The sequence below is a fragment of the Protomyctophum parallelum genome (assembly GCF_964188405.1).
Source record: "Protomyctophum parallelum genome assembly, chromosome: 1".
Taxonomy (NCBI): Eukaryota; Metazoa; Chordata; class Actinopteri; order Myctophiformes; family Myctophidae; genus Protomyctophum; species Protomyctophum parallelum.
In genome coordinates, this window is record NC_139697.1 from 7,267,459 (window position 1) to 7,289,102 (window position 21,644).

The 21,644-nt window shown below is 41.6% G+C and overlaps 1 protein-coding gene across 1 annotated transcript in view; it reads right to left on the reverse strand.

The window, feature by feature from the left end:
* samd12 (sterile alpha motif domain containing 12) overlaps nucleotides 1-21,644 on the reverse strand; it is a 144,631-nt gene that overhangs the window by 68,028 nt on the left and 54,959 nt on the right. The window contains exon 4 of the mRNA XM_083767479.1: nucleotides 17,991-18,131. Within this exon, the coding sequence (XP_083623605.1) occupies nucleotides 17,991-18,131 (141 nt within the window). The remainder of the gene's footprint in view (nucleotides 1-17,990; nucleotides 18,132-21,644) is intronic.

Consider the following 21,644-nt stretch of genomic DNA (forward strand, 5'->3'; position numbering starts at 1 on the left):
ATTTGCTATGCAGCTAAATGGTGTTATACAATTTATATAAGTGCACACACACACACAAACACACACACACACACACACACACACACACACGCGCACACACTTCTTCACCTTAATCACTTCTTTAAAGCATTGAGCCATAGACAGAGTCTCCGAGGGGGGAATCTCACTGACAGGAAATTATGAAAAAGAATTAATTTGACCTTCCTTTCGAGGGGGAGAAAGAAAAAGACAACGAGAGAGAGAGAGATAGACAGAAAGAGAGAGAAAGAACGGGGGGGGGGGGGGGGGGGGTGGATGGAGGGGAGGGCGTCAAGGGAGGTTTCAAGAGGAAGTGCCTCCACAAGAGGGCAAGATCCCGCTGAGCGCCTGGATAATGAGACCACTCAGCTCCTCTCACTCTAAGGAAAGATATATCCCATTCACTAAAAAGCCCAAAGGAAGGATGGAAGTCACCAAAGGCTCCTTAAGTATATAAAGTGACTCTCATTCTTTATAGGCCTTGCAGCAGACACTATTGAAAGATTTTTCAAATGGACATCCTCCATCTAATTTACTGAAAATGCCTCCTTTGACTGAAGACTCCAGAGTGAGTTCTAGCCTATACCATAACTTCTGCCGTGTAGCCTAAGGTGCAGAGACTTTAGCTATGAGTAAAGGCACCTGCCAGTTGCAAACGAAAGAACTCCAAGCATACAGTATTCATAAAGTAAAATGAATACTACAGTATGCATACTGTACAAATACACGTTTTCAAGGTTCTTGGGGATACAGCTAAGGTTATTAGTACTTCTTTTGATTTTCCAGCATGATGACAGGCAAGGCAGACGATATTATGTAAAGGTCAACACTATTAATACTGTGTCAAATAGAAACAAAAAGCACTGCTCATTTTTCTCAGGGACTAACAAGCGTGAAGCACAATACAGTGCAGGCTTTCTCAAGTACGCCGAGACATTGACAGATGAGGTGGCGGCACTGGTGGATACAGAACACGTCTGATATGACTCATGGGCCTGAGGTTTTTTAGGCTTAGATATTGATTATATAAAATATACATTATGAAATGCATTAAAAACTGTACCAACCTTGTGAATAAGTGAGTGCGTAACCAGAATGTATGATCACGTCTGCACAGAGCAAGAATTATCTTTGATTCACTGCCTCACTTTGTGTACCTATACTACACACATTCAATTCAGTTTTTTTAAAAGACAAAGAATTAATCTGACAAATAAATCTCTTATGGTAGATTAACTGAAAAGAAAAAGATTCTGGCATTTGTTTTATAAAGATCTTCTAACTATTAAGACATTTGCTGTAAGAAACCATGGGAGAAAAATAGATAATTCATCCTAGTGCCCAGAGCAAAAGGAACTACTGTCTACTAAACTACGCGTGATGCTCGCGTGATGCTTCCCTTACTACCCCCAGGCCATAGTGAGCTCAAGAAGTATTCTACTAAAGCTGTTCATAAACCTTTTCTCCCCAAGACTCCAATTAGACATTATTATTCAAGATTGCTTCTCTTGTCAGTGGGAAGCCACTAAAACCGCACCAGCAACTTACATTATGTTTTAAACCCAAACATGGGGCACTTACTACTACCATTTTAGGGTAGAACTTTAGCCTATATACCCTTCAGCTAACATTCTATATTATGTTTTATAATGCTGCAATGAGGGAAAAATGGTTCACACATTGCATTATCAAAAGAGCTAAATATTAGTAAGTAATTAAGAAAATCTACTATTAATCCTACTAGTAATACTATTATTTTCACATAAAAGAACCGCAAAACATATTTTGAGACTGAAATGAGTTAATGGGGATTTTGAAAGATGAGAAGAATTTGTAATTTGTGTTTCAAAGCAATCCTCCTTTTGCAATTTATTTATTTATGTTTTACATTAACTGAGGCACCTATGGTTATGAAGTGTGGGACCAAAAGAATAAGGTTGCGGATACAAGCGGCCAAAATGAGTTTTCTCATGCGGGTAGCTGGCATATCCCTTAGAGATAGTGAGAAGTTTAGACACACGTGTGAGACTATGAGTAGAGTCGAGTCGCTGGTTCTTCGCTTGGGTGGTTCGGTCATCTGGTTAGGATGCCTCTCGAGCGTCTCCCTAGGGAGGTCCTCGATGCACGCCCGACTGGAAGGAGGCCCCCGGGAAGACCAAGGACCAAGGATCCCTCTACAGAGCAACATTAGTAACTTAATTCTGGGGGAAGTCTGGAGCTCTCTGGTGGAGCTGTTGCCACCACGACCCGACTACGGATAAGCGGTTGAAGATGGATGGATGGATTAACTGAGGCAAACTCATTCAGGCTGTGTCTTTTCTCCCTCATCTTAGGGCCTATCACACTTTATTGCTTTAATTAAAGCTTTATGTTCAAGCCAGGATAACATTTTCATACAACCAGGAGGGACAATCCCACACATTTAGTATTCCAGTTCAAAATGACTATACTCATATGTTCCAATTCCACATGTTTATGCTGTATACTGCGGGCTATAGCCTAGTTTAGCATACACTGCTATTTCTAATCAGAGGTGAAGTAATATTTATAGCATAATGTAGGATTTTCCATGTGACCATGCTGTATCTAGGTGTGCTGCAGAGCTTATTTCAACCAATATGAAGCATTTTGAAACTTTTGTCTCTCGATAAATTCTGTCATTTATTTTCATCGTGATCGCTCCTTATTAGTATACTGCATGCAGAGGTTAGCACAGTATAGCCTGTAACCACTTTCATAAAATTCTTTCAGCTGTGTAATTCAAGCATCCCTAAAAGTAATGATTTGGCATAGTTATTATTTTGTCCATAATAAAGGGAGGGAGGCTATTGAAAAAAAACTCTGAAATGGTTATTACCATGAAATTGAATATAGAAGTAAAAAGGTGCTCTTAGTGGAGCACAAATCTATGCAGGGTTTCCGCTTCAGTAATAATAATAATTATACTGTCTGACATACTGTTGTTAACGTCAATGTTGTCCCATTTAGTTTGCAGCAGTTAATCACACATGGGCTTTGACTGAACAGTGTCTCGCCCATGTGATCACAGATCATAGGTCAACCCATTAAGACCTGGAACGCCTCTGTGTCGCCTTAGCTTTTAACCACTTTAGCCATTACTTAAAACTTTAGCTGTTGAAAAACCGTGAAAATGCATAATAATGCATAAAGATGAATACAAAATTCAATATGGCAGGCAGTTTCTTCTGTCAAAAAACACTTTGTGTTTTAAATAGACACTAGTGCTTTCTAGGGTATGATTTGGGGCCCTAAAGATCAACATATTAATTCTGTCCAATACTTAGATAGGGAGGGGGTGAAATTATGACAGGTAGTTGCTGTCAAAATATGACTCCCCAGTCAAAAAACACGTTGTTCGAAATAGACACTAATGCTTTCTAAGGCGTGATTTGGGGCCCTAAGGATGAATACAAATTGAATATCAACATCCTAATACTGTCCAATAATTAGATAGGCAGGGGGTGAAATTATGACATGCAGTTGTTGCTGTCAAAATATGACTCTTTCTAAGGTATGATTTGGGGAGAGATTTCAGTAATACGCCATCGTAAAATACAGATAATGCTAGGGGTCCTTGACATGAAAAAGTTTGAGCACCACTGATACGTTTTTCAGAAAACTGTCAGGATTTAGAAGACATTTGTAGAGTCGGGTCGTCAGCTCTTAATGGGATATTCTTCTTTCGCCTATCATCGTCAAATGTCCAACTCAGTGTGGTGTAGCCGCGCCCAGGCCTCTGGAGGTGGTCTGTACAGAGGAGGACAGGTGGTGACGTATATGCTGTACGTATTCTGCAGTCTGCTCAGGCTCGCCACACTGGCATGCTGCGCTGTCTGCCAGGCCGCACTTCTATTCATAGTTGACTTGAAGCCATATTGTATAGGTGCTGCCGTCTCTCTGCGTCTCCCCAGCGGAGTGCTGTGCAAGATGAGCGCATGCATCTGTGGAAGAGGAGACGGACATAGCAACCTTTCTCTCCAGGTCGTCCGCAGACGAGCGAGCCCTCCATTGTTGCTTCCAGTCATGCTGGTTCTCCATACATCTGGCCAGCTCATTGGTGCTTTGCGCTCCAGCGTTGTTCTTGAGTGCATCCACATTCAGTATGTTAATGTCGGACGTCCTCGTGACCGGTGCCCGTGTGTTGGTTCCCAAAGCACTAGTTTGCTGGCTGGCAGCTCTTGGTGTCTTTGGCAGTGTCCTGAAAGTCTCATTCTCATGGCTGCTATTTTCTAGCTCACCCTTGGCATTCCATCATACAGATTTGTGGATTTGAAAATGGGACCAAACAGTACGGACTTCACCACAACAATGTTGGTGGATCTAAGAGATTTTCACACACGGATTATAAACATAAATTTGACGATTTTCCGTGTCCGCAAGATTAGCCACACACACACACACACACACACACACACACACACACACACACACACACACACACACACACACACACACACACACAGGAATGGATTACCCATTCATGGTGCCCAGTTCTACATCACGCTTTGGTGCATTCAATTGTCACGGTTTATAAATTATATTATGAATAAAATATTGTTTTGCATATCATTTGGCCAGTAACCTGTGCTCACCAGGTGGGGAATCACTTGAATTTAAACGAAAATATTGGATGGAATTGCGAACAATAGACAAGTCAGATAATTTATCCATTTGACCAATCATACGGTTCAGTGCAGCTCAGTGAGGGGTGGTCAGGAGGAGATGACCGTGAACGCCAAGGCCAGTGTCTGTGATGGATCAGACTATATGCAGTGGTGTAAAAAGTACTCAAATGTTTTACTTAAGTAAAAGTATAAATACGGCAATAGTATTGCAATTAAAATTCCAAATTTACTTCAGTAAAAGCACAAACATGTAGTAACAATGGAGATGGAGGGATGGAGAGTTTAGTGTCCTGGTCAACCCCATTATTGTCTGGTATGCAGACAATAAGTGACATAATAGGCCTGTAGACAGTAGTACACACCATGTTTAACCCTCTAAGACCCAGCGTTGCTTTATAGCAACAATTCTATTTTAATTAATTACTTTTTTTTTTTTTCCTGTTCTTTTTTCACCTAAACATCATCAGTGATGTTCATTGCAATGCCATTTCAATGCCATTGGTCATGATATTTGCATATAAATACCCCCCACAGATACATATTTTTTTTACCTAATTCCTAGTAGTACAAAGTAGTAGTAAGGTTTAAATCTCTTTTTTGCAAGTAGAAATTAATCCGGGTCTTAGAGGGTTAAACAAACACAGGGGTCAATAAAAGGGAGGAGTAAATAAACCGGCGAGCAAGGAAACGATTAGTCATTCTAGATCGCTGAGAATGTGGCGGGAACTTGTCACAGAGAGAGAGAGAGAGGGTAGGGTGTGAAGGGAGGTTTCAAGAGGAAGCGCCACAGAGGGCCAGATTCATCACATTTCCATTTACTCAAGTAGCCATAGCTAACAATTAGAGACGTGTACTTTTTTACGTGACTACACCATAAGCACCATTTTATACTTGGGCTATTAGAAAACAGACGATCTACAAGCGCCCAATGCGTTGCGACCATACCGTAGAATAGATACTGTACACCAGGATGCTCCTATATGAGATTTAACAGGCAATAAAGGGGAATCAATTATAATAATATACAAATCTGTGTATGACACAATATACAGTAATAGTGTGCCATTTCAGAGGCAGCATGCACGTGTTGGCCATTCCACCGTATCTTGGCGACGTGCCACGCGTCATGTCCAGAGTGCTTGCAAGTGTCAGCAAATCTGCTCGACTTGAGCCAGATGTCCTCGTCACTCAGACAACGTCCGGGCTATCGCTCTCCATTTGGAGTGCCTGTAACTCCCTGTCTCTGTTGACTGTAAGTGATAAAGGATGAGCCTCTACCGCGCTCCCAGCCGTCAGCCGCTGGCATGCAGGGGGAGACAGGGGAAATCTAATTATTTTCCTCCTGTGGACCAGCAACCCTTAAAGGTTAATCTCTGTCCGTCTGGCTAATTCTGTCTGGTTACACTGGAGTAATTACGACACATTGCTCCCTAGCTGCTCCCTCACTCCGTCTATTATCTCTCTCCCTCTCTCTCTCTCTCTCTCTCTCTCTCTCTCTCATACACACAGTTCTCAATGTGGGGTCTGGGGACCCCCAAGGGTCCCTGAGGGTGTTCCAGGGTGAAACCAAATGATGAAAGCAAAATGTCCCAGTTTATTACAGATAGCGTCCATAATTCTCACAGTCTCTACAGGGCAATGGAACCATTGGTTCCATCTGTACACGTTTAGAGTTAAATGAATAAACGATTTTCACAGTGTTCATTGGGGTCCCAGAGATACAAAGTCGTATAAATTGGGGGACTGTGGCCTAATGCATATCAAACTGAGGTTCATTTGAAATGAAAACGTTTGAAAATCCCTGCTCTATTAGTGTAGCACTTTCTGTCTATCTTTCCCTCTTGCTTCTCGGTCCACGTCTGCACCTTCTTGTCACTCTCTTTCCCCCCCATCATTTATCCATCTCTCTTTCTCCCCTCACACCCCCCCCCACCCCCACCCCCGCTTGCACGCACGCAGACAGCCAGGCAGGCACAACTTCCCACCTACAGTAATATAGCTCCATCTTCTCTCCTCCCATCACTACACCACCTATACTCCCCCCCTCTCTCTCATCCTCTATCTTTCTCCCTCCCTCCCTCCCTTTTCTCAGTTTCCGACTTGTTACGGGAGAATTTCCCCATAGCAACAGCCACAGGAAGTGCGGGCCCTGGGCCTGGAAACGATTCTGTCTCTCCTCCTTCCCCTTGTATTCCTCATTCACCCACCAGCATTTCCACAAGCGACAGCTTAAGAATCCCCCATTTTTGTTGGTCCTCTTCCTCTGTCCCTATTATAATTCTCAACATTTCTTCTTTTCTTTTTGGTGGTGGTGTTTATTTTACCACAAAACGGGAGTTATTAAAGGTCCTTGCAGACTGAACGTGTTTTTCGTAAAAACGCTTTTTGCGGAAAAGCGCAGCTAAAAATCCGAAAAACGCAGCAGTGTGCAGACACGTTAATAGCCGCCAAATGCATCCTGGTCCCTCACATTCCATTACGCACACTACGCTCTCGCTCCGTCTCTCTTGATATATACTCTCTCTTCCCCCCACCCCCCACCCCACCATCTATCATTGCTCTTTGCATCCCCTCGGTCCCTCGGTCCCTCTCCCCCCGAGGCCCAGGCCGCCTCCACTAACAGAGCTTCTTACTGAGGCTGGAGCCCTGTGTCTGCCCGGCCCGGTGGCCTGTCACCTCCCATAACGTAGGAGAGGAGGGAGATGGGATGCTGGAAAGACAGCTAACTAACTCCTCTCTCCAAATGCACTCGTGTTCATCTAACGGTTACGTTTTTCTCAGAGTTAAATTGGCATTCTGGATTTTGCCGTGTGCACGTGGCCCAAACCACGGCGAGTGACAATACGTTATGTCAACATCGTGTTCTACAACTGAATGCCAAATGATTGCTATTCACTGTCTTGGGAGTGTTCCGGTGAAGCCTGTTGAAACTCAAGACTTGTGGACAAGCTCTTGTTAATGCTAATGATGATGATGATGATGATGTAGTCTCTGTTGTGCTGCTGTGGACAGGCTCTTGTTAGTGGTAATGATGGTAACGTGGTCTGTTGTGTGCGTCTGTGGACAGGCTCTTTATAATTGTAGTGATGGTAATGTTGTCTGTTGTGTGTCTGTGGACAAGCGCTAACACCCCAAACGCCCAGGGTTATTTAATCCATTAAATCAGAGCGCCCATCGATTTATAGCAGCGGAGCACATTTAGAGACGGACCAGGTGCTATCCCGGATGTAGCTGAAGTAGCTTGATGTAGCCAAAACACTCCCGAGGCGAACGACAACAAGTCTCGTCGGCTAAAATGGGGGGGAACATGTTCGATGACGTCCCAACAGAAAATAACATTGAATGTTGTGCAACGGATGCTCCCAGCCTGTGGAGTGATGCGATCGGTTTTTATATCAATAATCTCCGTCCTTTATCATCAATCTGAGTGCTGGGCGTTACTAATTGATTGAACGGAGAACTCCTTGCCACTCAGGGTTAATATTGGTGATAGTAGTGTTGTCTGTCTGTGGACATGCTCTTTTGTTAATATTAGTGATGGTAATGTGGTATTTTCTCTTTTGTTAATATTAGTGATGGTAATGTGGTATTTTCTCTTTTGTTAATATAAGTGATGGTAATGTGGTATTTTGTGAGTTGATGGTGGCAGTGGGGGCGGAGGTAGCAATTTGAGAGATGCTAACGAAAATGTGATGCGTTGCCGAGAATGAACTGAGATGGAAGAAGTGGAAAAGGCTGGACGTGAGAGAGAGAGAGAGAGAGAGAGAGTGTGTTGCTGATTGGCTGTTATTCTGAGACGTGCAGTGGATGTTATTGCCCAATGAATTCTGGCGACCACAGAACATGAGGTGTTATGGTGGTAAGTGACCAAAGAACATGAGGTGTTATGGTGGTAAGTGGCAGGATGCTGGCGAGTGCAGAGAGACACAGATTACGGATATACATTTTAGAACATTTTCTGCTCTCAAAAGGTTATTGATGCTTTTCGGTGAAATTGTCTGTTGAGAATGGAGGAGGTCTGATTCTCATGGAGAAAATGTTATCCGTTATTGTAATAAGTGGATGTTGTATGTTACTGAGGGGATTCGATGACTGCTGTTGCACTGGTGTTATGCAGAGACGTGGTATTAAATAGTGGTAATAATGTATTACGGTGCAGCATGTGTGATGCATCTCGTCGGGTGCATTGGGACCAAATGGACAGATAAGATGAACACTGAGGATATCAGTGCGTAGTAGTGATGTATTGTGCATGAGATGCCACAGCAGTATAAACTATGGAACACCATGACACAATCATTGTGTCATAACGTTGCGATGTTTTGCAAATGTTTTAATTTATTTTTCTTAAATAAAATCAAGGTATACACAGCAGCTACTACGATGATGAGTAAAGAAGACCAAATGTTCCAAAAAGGGATGCATGCAAAAACAAAACAATTATTTCTAGGCTAACAGCTGGCATGTGAATTCTATTCTATAACTATTGTAATGTAAGCTGGCAATACCCCGGGGTGGAACCGCTGTCAGGGAGAGGAGGACCAGATGAGTTCCATATGCACCATACGGTTAGACCGCATCCACGTTTTAAAAATGCAATACGTATGTGTCATGTCCTACACAGGATTGAATCTCAGATCTCCCGTGTGGGAGACCTTAATGTCTACCACTACTGACAAGAAGGCGTCGCTGCTTGCTCAGGGGAGATATATATATGCATGGGCTTCAGGCAGTATTATGTGCAGTGGTGGAAAGAAAGTACTCAAATGTTTTACTTAGGTAAAAACACAAATACTGTAATGCAGAAATACTCTGTTACAGGTAAAAGTCAGGAATTTGAAAATGTATTTGAGTAAAAGTACAAAAAAATTACTTAAAGTACCAAAAGTAAATGTGCTCATTATGCTTGTAGATCGGCTATTTTCAAATGGCCGAAATGTACAATAATCAAAATCTACAAAGTATATAACTAAAGTTTTCAAATAAATGTTGTGGAGTAAAAGTACAATATTTGCCTCTGAGATGTAGTGGAGTAGAAGTAAAAGTACAGACATTTGGAAATACCACAGTAAAGTACAGTAATTGAGTACAAGTTACTTTACACCACTGCTTTTGTGTCATTGTCAATCAGTACTGTAAGTGTCCTACCCGACACAAAGTTATACATTTCTCAACGTAAAGTGCCACCACCTGCTACCACTGCACATGTGTTAGTTACACTATACCACATAGATGGGTTAAAAATAAAACAACGTTTTATTCATTAAAATACATACCCTGATTGCAGCTTTAAGGAGTATTAGTTCTTCACTACGGTAGATGTTATGGTGACATGTGAAGCCTGTAGGCTTACACAGTGAGTATGTTATACTAATGTTATGGTGACATGTGAAGCCTGTAGGCTTACACAGTATGTTATACTAATGTTATGGTGACATGTGAAGCCTGTAGGCTTACACAGTGAGTACGTTATACTAGATGTTATGGTGACATGTGGAGCCTGTAGGCTTACACAGTGAGTATGTTATACTAGATGTTATGGTGACATGTGAAGCCTGTAGGCTTACACAGTGAGTATGTTATACTAGATGTTATGGTGACATGTGAAGCCTGTAGGCTTACACAGTGAGTATGTTATACTAGATGTTATGGTGACATGTGAAGCCTGTAGGCTTACACAGTGAGTATGTTATACTAATGTAATGGTGACATGTGAAGCCTGTAGGCTTACACAGTGAGTACGTTATACTAGATGTTATGGTGACATGTGGAGCCTGTAGGCCAGGGGTTCCCAAACCCTGGTGCGTTCACCCCATGTGGTGCGTGAACGCCCTCTAGGGGGTGCGTGACATGAAAAGGCTAATGGCGGTTTTATGGTGTTATTACAAACGGCACAATCCTGTAAAACACTGTTGTAAGGAGATGTATAGAGCAGCTGCATGAGTATACAGCAGCTGCATGTCTCTCAGTGCAGTGATATTCTGTGATTATTTGCCATAATCATATATGGTTAGGTTAGGGTTTGAGGTAGGTTGTCGTTCGGACCAATGGTATGTCGGAACTAAAGCATGCACCCCGCTGTAGGCTTATACAGTACGCTCTTCACTAGATGTTATGGTGACATAACAGTACATAACATAACAGTAGTAGGCTCATACAGTACACTAGATGTATCATATGGTGACATGTGAAGCCTGTAGGCTCATACAGTACACTAGACGTATCATATGGTGACTTGTGACGCCTGTAGGCTCATATAGTACGTTATAGTCTGTATTTGACCTTGGGTTCTGATCCATAATGAGCAATACAATTGACAGAGAGCTGTGTGGTATGTTCTGTAACACTGTGCTGAAAGAAGGGACATCCGCACACTGCCACTTGCTGGTTCAGAGCAATTTTATTGAGCAACGTTTCGGTCTTGCGACCTTCCTCAGGCTTAATTCAAGAATGGGCTGACATTGTCACTAAATACATTTTAGGAAGTGTAAACAACCAATCAAAATGCATGTAATTTATCAAACAGATAACAGCTGTGAAGAACCTTGTCATGTGACTTGAAGGTGCAGTGTTTCTGTGAACATTCCTCATATATATGATTGAAAATAACAGATTACAATAATACAGGGGAAAAAAGAATTATACATAAATGTCATGCCATACAACATACAAGGAAGACATACAGTAAAATAAGCAAATAAATGTCAAATGTAAGATCCTATTCTGTCCGAAAGAGTGGAAAAGAATAAGAAAAATAATAATAAATTGCACCTAAAGTGCCTATTGTACCGGCTGGACAAGAAGTACAGATCAACATTTTCTATAGCATAACATTCAATAGTAGTTCATCATTAAGCCCTTTGGGGTGTAAGGTTTGTAGAGTGTGGATCCAGTAGGCCTCACGTTGTTTTAAAAGGGCATCGTGGTTACCACCTCTTCTTGGAAGTTTGACTTGTTCTATACCAATAAAGCGGAAAGTAGATATGTCATGTTTAAGGTCATTGAAATGCACTGCAACAGGGTATTCACAGTCGTTTCTTCTGATCGAACTCTTATGTTCACTCATTCTCTGTTTTAACTGTCTAGTAGTTTTGCCTATGTATGCTAAACCACAGGGACATTTGATCATATGTTATTGATCTTGAACTTCTTGCCAGTATGAGGATGGTTAAAAAAGGAGGTCTTATGTGTATTGCCACATTGAGCACAATGCCCACATGGATAATTTCCTTGTGGGAGTGGACTTAACAGGGTCTGTCTGAGTGAGACCTGGGGAGATTGAAAGTCAGAATGAGACTGAGCTCCGTAGTAAATTTGGCAACGAGTTTGAAACTATAGACTCTGTTATAAAAGACTCTGTTGGTAAATATAAAGAGAAGGAACATGTGAAGAAACTAAAGAAGTTTAAAAGGGACGCTGAAGACTATCTGTACAATGAGGTGTACGACTGGGACATCAGCACTAAACCTGCCTCCTCCCCCCAACCTACAGACTCTCAGTGCCCTGCTGCTGCAGCGAAACCTCCTCACACTACCCGAGGATATGCTGGACCCAGGACCATAGAGGACATCGTTTCAGGGATGAAGAATCAATGGACAGCGACTTCACGACGGACAGAGACAGCGACTCTAGTATCCCACCACCCCGTCCTCCTGCTTTTTTAGGACAACAACAGACAGTCCAAAAAAGAAAAAAAGTTGCAGGCGGGGCAAACGTGCAACCAGGAAAAGAACACCGTCCCTGGACGCGCAGTTACTCCAACAGACGGTAATTAATATATCTTCAAAGGAACTGTCTACTGACCAACTTACAGTATTATCAAAAGGCTTGTCCTTTGTATCTAACACAAGTGGGGTCAACTCGTTTGGCCTTAAGGTAGATCTGTTTAAATGTTTGACAGATCAAATTGAAACACTTTTTTTCTAAAAACCCTATAGCATCAGGGGCGTCTGTTAATAGTCCCTTTAGATCTAAGAGCACTTTTTGCCCGAACGTATCTAATCCTTCTATTAATACTTTTTGCAGACTCGTAGAGCAGGATGTTTTAAAAACTAATGAACAACCTTTTAGAGTGTCTAGTAATCTGTCCCATAGGGAGAAACAGGCCCTTGTGGAGTTGCTTGATGATAAAGACTTGGTGTTTAAACCTGCGGACAAGGGTGGGGGTTTAGTGGTTCAGGATACTCATAAATACAAACTAGAAATTCTGTCCCAGTTGGCAGATAAAAAGTTCTATAAAAAATTTAAAAGTGATCCAACCAGGGGGGCAGTCAGCCAGATATTTCGTGAAGCCTCATTTGAAATCGGTAGTTCATATAATGGCCTGTTGTGGCGCTGGACTGGACCCAAAAAGCCCCATAGCTCCATAGAGGCCCATGTATTTTGGCCCAACTTCACCTAGACTGTATTACCTTAATAAACATGGTCATGAATACTTTCTTCTTCCAGTCACTAGTTTAAAGTCTCATTTCTAATGTCATAATATTCTTTTTGGAAAATTATGGTCCCATTAATTAAAATAATCACCATAAAGTTGCGTATGTTCTGAGGGGCGTGGCTACCGTTACCGTCTATGATTGGGAAGTCCCGCCTCGTTGTCTGGGCAGCCAATGGCCAGCTGGACCCAAACGGAGCCAGCCAATGGCCAGCTGGTACCAAACGGATCTAGAAAGATGGCGACTTACATCAGGAATTAGCATATTATTACAGGCTTCATTTTACGTTCATGTTAGACCCGTCGAACGCTTTGTCCATATTTTTTACAGTCTATGGATCCAACCCTGTCATTTCAGCGTGAGATATTCACTTTTTTGGAGAATGCAAGAACCAAAGGTTTCATCTCCAAACCTGAATTTGACTTCTTATACAGTCAACACCCAATCCGACCTGTGTTTTACACACTTCCAAAGATTCATAAAACTATGATTGATCCACCCGGACGACCTATTGTGGCACAGATTAATTCTCTCTTGTCACCCCTGTCAGAATATGTAGACTTTTTTATTAAACCTTTAAGGGATTCTACTGACTTTAGTAATAAGATTTCTGATATTTCCGATCTATCTGAGGACACATGGTTACTCACTTTAGATGTCACTAGCCTATATACTAACATAGCACATGATGCTGGTCTTGATGCTCTTACATACTATTTAGCCAGTCGAGACAACACAAGCATACCACCAAATCAATTTATCATTGATCTAGCCTCCTATGTGTTGAAATACAACTATTTTAGTTTTGACAATGATTTTCATTTACAAGTATCTGGTACATCCATGGGTTCCATCTTTGCGCCCAATTTTGCCAATCTGTTCATGGGACATTTTGAAGAGAAATATGTCTACAACTCTGAAAAAAACATGTACAAACAAAACATTATTAAATGGTATAGATACATTGATGATATATGCTGTGTCTTTAAAGGTGGCTTAGATGAAGTTCAACATTTGTTGACATTATTGAATGGCTTTGACTCTAATCTCAAATTCACTATGGAATGTAGCCAATCAAGAGTACACTTCCTTGATATGTGGATAGTATTGAATGAAGGTAACCTGTCCACAACCCTCTATCAGAAAGAAACAGATCGTAATACTTTATTATTGGCCACCAGTAACCACCCCCCCACTCTCATTAAGTCTTTACCCATTAGTCAGTTTTACAGACTGAGAAGAGTTTGTTCCTCTAATGAGGATTTTATTGATAAATCATCTGAGATGAAAGCCAAGTTTGTTGAAAGAGGTCATTCACTTGAATGTATTGATAAAGCGTACACATTAGCTTTAAATAAACCTCGTTCTGAGCTTTTGAAAACAACTCAGAAAAAGTTTTCGGTCACATGTGTAACCACATATTCTCCTTATTCACATAGAATAAAAGCTATTTTTAAACAAAATTGGCATATTTTAACTTCTGACCCTGAATTGGCTACACTATTCAAATACCCACCCCTATTCTCCTTTAAACGGGGTAAGAATCTAAAAGACCAGCTTGTACTTTCTGACTTTCAATCTCCCCAGGTCTCACTCAGACAGACCCTGTTAAGTCCACTCCCACAAGGAAATTATCCATGTGGGCATTGTGCTCAATGTGGCAATACACATAAGACCTCCTTTTGGTTTTAGCATACATAGGCAAAACTACTAGACAGTTAAAACAGAGAATGAGTGAACATAAGAGTTCGATCAGAAGAAACGACCGTGAATACCCTGTTGCAGTGCATTTCAATGACCTTAAACATGACATATCTACTTTCCGCTTTATTGGTATAGAACAAGTCAAACTTCCAAGAAGAGGTGGTAACCACGATGCCCTTTTAAAACAACGTGAGGCCTACTGGATCCACACTCTACAAACCTTACACCCCAAAGGGCTTAATGATGAACTACTATTGAATGTTATGCTATAGAAAATGTTGATCTGTACTTCTTGTCCAGCCGGTACAATAGGCACTTTAGGTGCAATTTTTTATTCTTTTTCTTATTCTTTTCCACTCTTTCGGACAGAGTAGGATCTTACATTTGACATTTATTTTACTGTATGTCTTCCTTGTATGTTGTATGGCATGACATTTATGTATAATTCTTTTTTCCCCTGTATTATTGTAATCTGTTATTTTCAATGATATATATGAGGAATGTTCACAGAAACACTGCACCTTCAAGTCACATGACAAGGTTCTTCACAGCTGTTATCTGTTTGATAAATTACATGCATTTTGATTGGTTGTTTACACTTCCTGAAATGTATTTAGTGACAATGTCAGCCCATTCTTGAATTAAGCCTGAGGAAGGTCGCAAGACCGAAACGTTGCTCAATAAAATTGCTCTGAACCAGCAAGTGGCAGTGTGCGGATGTCCCTTCTTTCAGCACATTGTATACTCCTTGTCATCATCGCACAAATCCCAAATTGCCTGCCGGGTGTGCGGAAGTCTTCTCTCTACATGTTCTGTAACACACAAGGAGTTGCTTAGCTACTCATACCGATATCTCAGTGTAATCCACAATAACAAAATCAGACATATAAACTGGTTTTCTGGCCCGGACAGCTGGTATAGCCGTCTGGGCACCTACTGTAGGCTGGTAATCCAGCCTGACAGCGTGTTACTGGTTCGAGTCCCGACCCCCACAACCTTTTGTCACCGCTTTCGTCACCCATACTACTATCAATAAGGCCTAAAAAAATATATCATTATCTTAAAAAGGTTCTATAAAATGTATGGATGACTCAAAGCTGATTGTTATGATAAGTAAGATCACACCTTAGATGATGATACACAGTAGGGGTGGACAAAAGTATTATCACGATAAATTATATTATCACGATATCTTTCGCACATTTATGGTTAGTTTCAAGTTACTTAAAGGAGAATTCCATGCTAGAAGGCTTTCTTACCTTTATTTGTAGTTGTTACGTCCCCACCAAAGAGGTCCAGGTGTTATTTTGTGCAAAAGCTCATTCTTTCCCCTACCATAAGCCCTCAATTAATTTAATGGAATTGCATTGAATTGAATGGGGCATTGTGCTAATTCGCTTATTTCCATCGCTCAAAAATCAAATCAATCAAATTCCAAGCAGCACACTTTACTACTTATTTTCGCACAAAAACCCAACCCCCATTTAGAGCTTATATTATAAGGGGAAATAGCCAATAATGCACTTTTGCACAAAATAACACCTGGACCTCTTTGGTGGGGACGTAACTACAAATAAAGGTAAGAAAGCCTTCTAACAGTACAATGTAACACAAAACGTTACGAAAAAGAAATGCCATTTAGTAGAACCTCCAGAAAAACGCGGGAGAAAATCCTTGATTATACGATGGAAATGGAATATGCAGTTTTATGTGAATTTATGCCTTAAAATTGTGAGAAATTGTGAGAAATTGCAAAAGTTGCGAAAAAATGCAAAATATGATATAATATAATCACTTTAAAAAAAGTGATTAACCTGTCCTACAACCTATGGTATTGGTTCTCAAAGTGGGGTCCAGCAGTTCAAGGGGGTCCCCAGCTAAATTTATGAATATCATAAATATCCACAGTATTTAACCACTTTAATCATACACATTGGCTATTTGATAGCCGATCTACAAGCTCACACACAAAATATTTTTCAGATGGGGGTCCGCAGTCAAATACATATTCATTTAGGGGTACTTGAGTGAGCACAGCAGAGCCATGCAAAACATCTGCCTTTCATGATTTTCAAGGCAAAAAAAGCAAAGCTTTGTCAACACTCTGCCTTCATTTACTGCACTTCAAGGCAAAATACCCTATGTCATTCCTTAGTGAAGTGAAACTCCGGTTTATGTTGTGGTTTTACCCTCTAAAGGGATTTAAAATGTTAAGCGCCTTGCAAGTTGCAAGTGTTGATCCCATCTGCTTCCCTGGAATACTATAACTTTTAGCTGAGGAGTTTGTTTGCTGGATACGTTTGAACGTGGCAACGTTTTAAACTCAGTTTACAAGAAGTATCATCAATGGACGCATGTCGCATCAAGTAGGATTCACTTTAAATTGTCATTATGAAAGTTTGAGGACACTGACGGTGAACAGCGCACGCAACACGCACACGCACACGCACACGCACACACACACACAGCGTGTTTATGCAAGTATGAAGTTGCGGTTGGCGAAACTGTTCGTTTGGTCCTTGTCCCTTACCGAGAATCCGAAATAGTTCCATCCCACTGACAAAGATATTTTTGGGAACCTTCAACTAGTCCTTCCTCAACCTCCACTCGCTCGTCATCCGAGTATAATTGGCCGTCCATTTCTTTTGTCTTTCTTTACATATTATTCTGTGCAGAGCGCAGTGCCTGAGTGCCAGTGAGTGAAACGTGAATGCGCAACGCACCCCTGTTTCCCTCTCTGCCCAGAAGAAAGGGGCCGGGGACTTTGGGAGTGCTCAGAACACAACCGATCTAGAAGCAAACAATGCCTTGCATTGCGGTGCAGTAGCGACACGTTGTTAGCTTGTAGATTTGTTATATTTGGTGAACGACGTGTACTGCAGAAGTACACATCGTTTCCATCACGATAATGCAGCAAATTTATCGTGATGGAAACGATAACTCTAAAAAGCCATATTGTGGAGAAATTGTATCGTCCAGACAATATTTATCGCCATATCGAACACCCCTAATACACAGTAAATATCCACCCATCCATCAACTTGAGTGTGGGGGTACAAATATGAAACCAAATGTGGACCCATTCATTTGGTTACATTGATATAGTCTCAGAGTTAAACCATGCACCGTGACTCCTTCATGAGTTCTACTGCTTAAAGCCGTGTTTTTGTGGTGAGGTTTCTGGTACCTTGCGTGAGGAGCTGAAGGGTCCGGACCTCCTCGCGGACGCGGAGCTGCAGGACCTGTTGCAGGATGTACTGTCTCTGGGCTTCCTGCATGATGCCCATTCTCTCCAGCTTCCTGTCCGTCAGTCTCATCAGAGCTCGCCCTGCAGGACAGTGAGGAAGCGAGTGAGTTTGTTTATTTAGTTTATTTCCATCAACAGTACTATGACATGTCATAAACATTACATCCAACATTTCTGGTTGATCGAAAAGGCCTATGGGCTGGGCTGAAGCTCACAGCGTATTAAATGTCCATTTACGCCATAACACTTACAAAATGCATTGTGAATGAACACACAAAAACATTCCGTCTCCACATTCCAAACTAGTTACATTGTTAGATAGATAGATAAATAGATACCTTTATTATTCCGCGGGGGAAAATCAGTCCCCCGCGTTCAACAATATTCAATATCTATATTATGTAAATAAATAATGTAAATGTTTACATTATTTATTTACACAATATTAAGTTCATAATTATTATTTTTTAAATATTTTTATATAGACCCCTTGTACTATAGACTCTTGTCGCTGCTGACCCCTACTTGTTGGTAATAGTATTAGGGAGGGGGTAAGCAAGCGTCTGTTTCGGTATAGGATATATTAAAAAAATTATCATGATCATTACTGAGCACCAATTATATGAAGATAGGTTGAAAAGTGGTGAAGTGGTCCTTTAAGGGCAGAAAGATGTAGACAAAGAATTTATGCCACCACAGGAAATGTATGAGGAAGGGTGGGCGCACGCGCGCACGCACGCACGCACGAGCCCGCCGGCATGATGCAAGGGCAGAAAAAAATGGCCAATAAATCTTGTATTACAGTACATGCCCAAACCTACAATATTCCCTCAGTCGTACAAATCTCTTGATGCTGTCAAGTCCTGCACTGAATTATATATAAACTGGCTGTTGCTATTACATCAAACTCAATGCTCTGATCTGATTTCTCTCCCCAGCAGAGCACACAATTCTCATCTTAACATAATAATTTGCATATCCCCTGAAACAAAACCCTCTTGTGTCTCTCTCTTAATTTTCAACTCGTTTGAAATCCCCTAATTTAATCTCCCGATCGTTTTCTGTAAAAGGGATTTCTGCTGCTGATAAAAAGGAAAATGGAGAACGGTCTAATTAACAATGCTTGTCACGGGATGGCTTTGTAGAAATGTAGGATGGAGAGGAGAAGATAAGAAGATAATTCATAGTAATTACTATGCGTTAGGTCGGACCCCTGCCTGCAGATCCCCTTACTCCTTTGCCCCTTAATGAGGGCCCCAGTAGGCAGAGCCTCTGATTGGCTGACAGCCAGTGAACTGATCACTCCTCATAGGCTAACGGTTCCATTAAACTCTTGTGGTTTATCGTCTCACAGTGGGGTGCCACAGTCCGACGGTCACATGATGCTACCGTGTAGAGCTGTCCTGCTTTCTCTCTCCCAGATGTTTCTCTGCCTCTAGCTCTCCTCCATTCTCCTGAAATATTTCTCAGTGCTCTCTCAATCTCCAGTGGCGGAAAGTAACTAAGTACATTTACTTAAGTGCCAAATATTGTACTTTTACTCCACTACAATTATTTGAAAACTTTAATTACCGGTAATTACTTTTTTGATTTTATATTACAGAACATACATTAACCACTTCAGCCCTATATGCATTGCGGCCGTTTGAAAATAGTCCGATCTACAAGCTCTCAGCTTGTAGATCTGTTATTTTCAAAATATTTGCATACATTTGAAAACTTGAAATGGGACATTCTGCATAGTGAGTACCTTCTGCTTTTGGTACTTACCGGTAAGTACATTTATTATTCTGAATAGTTCTACAATGCTGTATTGATACTTTTGTACTTTTTCCACCACTGGTGCTCTTCCTCTCTCTCCCAGATGTTTCTCTGCCTCTCTCTTCCTTTTTCGTGAAATATTTGTCAGTATGCTCTCTCTCTCTCTCTCTCCCTGGTGTCTGTCTGGTGTTATGGCGTGCTCCTGAGTCTCTCCTACACAGTGTCTCTCATAGTGAGGGTTCATTCTCCCGTTGCCTCGGCTCATTCTGTGAAAAAATCCACTGAAGCCGATAATGGCGTGAGATTAGAATCCAATTTTCATCCGTAAATTGGTATACTCAGTACTCACTCTTATTCAATGTGCCTTCTTTTGAACGGCACAACACAGAATGACACACATTGTAATTTCATGCCTATTGACTTGTTTTGAAGATTTATTGTGGGCTCTTTGAGGACAGTGCCCCCCCATTCTACGTCGCGCACGCTGGCGCAGTACAAAGGGGAGCTGTTTGGAAAGCTAAGTACCCTTAAGTGTTAGAAGTACACTAGAGTTGAATGTGTTAGACCAATTTTCCTGCCGTTAACAAAAGAAGCACTTTACTCAGCACAAGTCCAGATGGGGGTAAAATGCCAAGCGTAGTTAAGATGCTCCGACGTGAAATGGCTTGATCATTCCCCATTACAAAAACACTGGGGAGCCAACTCCGGTCGCAAAGGCCCGGAAGTGAGGAAGAAAAGGAATATTAAATGGAGGGACTGAGATACAGGGATTAGTGAGGAGTGGGCAGGAAAAAAGAGACAGAGGGAAATAGGGAGTGAAAAGAAAGGAGGAACGAGCATTAGAAGAGACAAGATAGTCTGGCAGAGACAACCACTGTGCACACAAAGCATGCTGTTATGGGTCTATAAATATTGACCAACCATCACTTGGCACCTCATCATGTAACCAAAGATAGATCGGCATGGCAACAGAGGCTCACATTCTCCACGCTTCGATAATAACCGTCTTTAATAAACACACACACACACACACACACACACACACACACACACACACACGGCTTCTTTATTGATCTTTGTTTAGTGCCACTCCAAAAGAACATTTGATCTCATTAATCCAAAACATGATCACATTTAAATAGCAAATAGAGCAGCAATTCTGAGGGCGAACACTCAGTGAAAATAGCAGTTTTTGCCATAGATAGTGTTGAGCACTAAAAGGGGGAGGCCAATTACAGACCCCCCTGGGGGACTCAGTCAACTAAATTTATACGTGGTTAAAACTCCCCGTTTCCCCTATACATGATTTCATTCACCATGTGATTCTTGGCCAACACCATTTCTAAGCATGTAATAGAGACGAGGGATAAATCACTGACAAGATCTTCAAAAAGCTAATGGAAGGTATGAGTATAGTGTAGGTGTGGGCAGCGTGGTGGTGGAAGCTGGGAGGCATGCTGACGGTTTGTGAACAAGCTGCCAGTTCTTGGCAGGTGGCACCAACGCGCCAGTCCTTCTGGTCGGTAGGCAGCAGAGCGATAGCAGTGGGATGGAACGCCTCTGTAAGGAAGCCAAGATTTGTTTTTATATGCCAGGCATGGCCTGCTTGAAGAGCATTGCGTTGAATCACAATCTGTGTTGCGTCAATGTGACGTTCCACCTGCTCCACACGGTACGTTCAGAGCATTCCGGAGAGACACGATATCCATTGATTATGCTTAATACGTCCGACGTCCACATAGAGTGCTGCTTGTGCTTTAAATAAATGCATTTTAAAGACACACCGAGCTGAACACAGAATATTAACAGCCGGCAAGCAAAGGACAGTGGCCT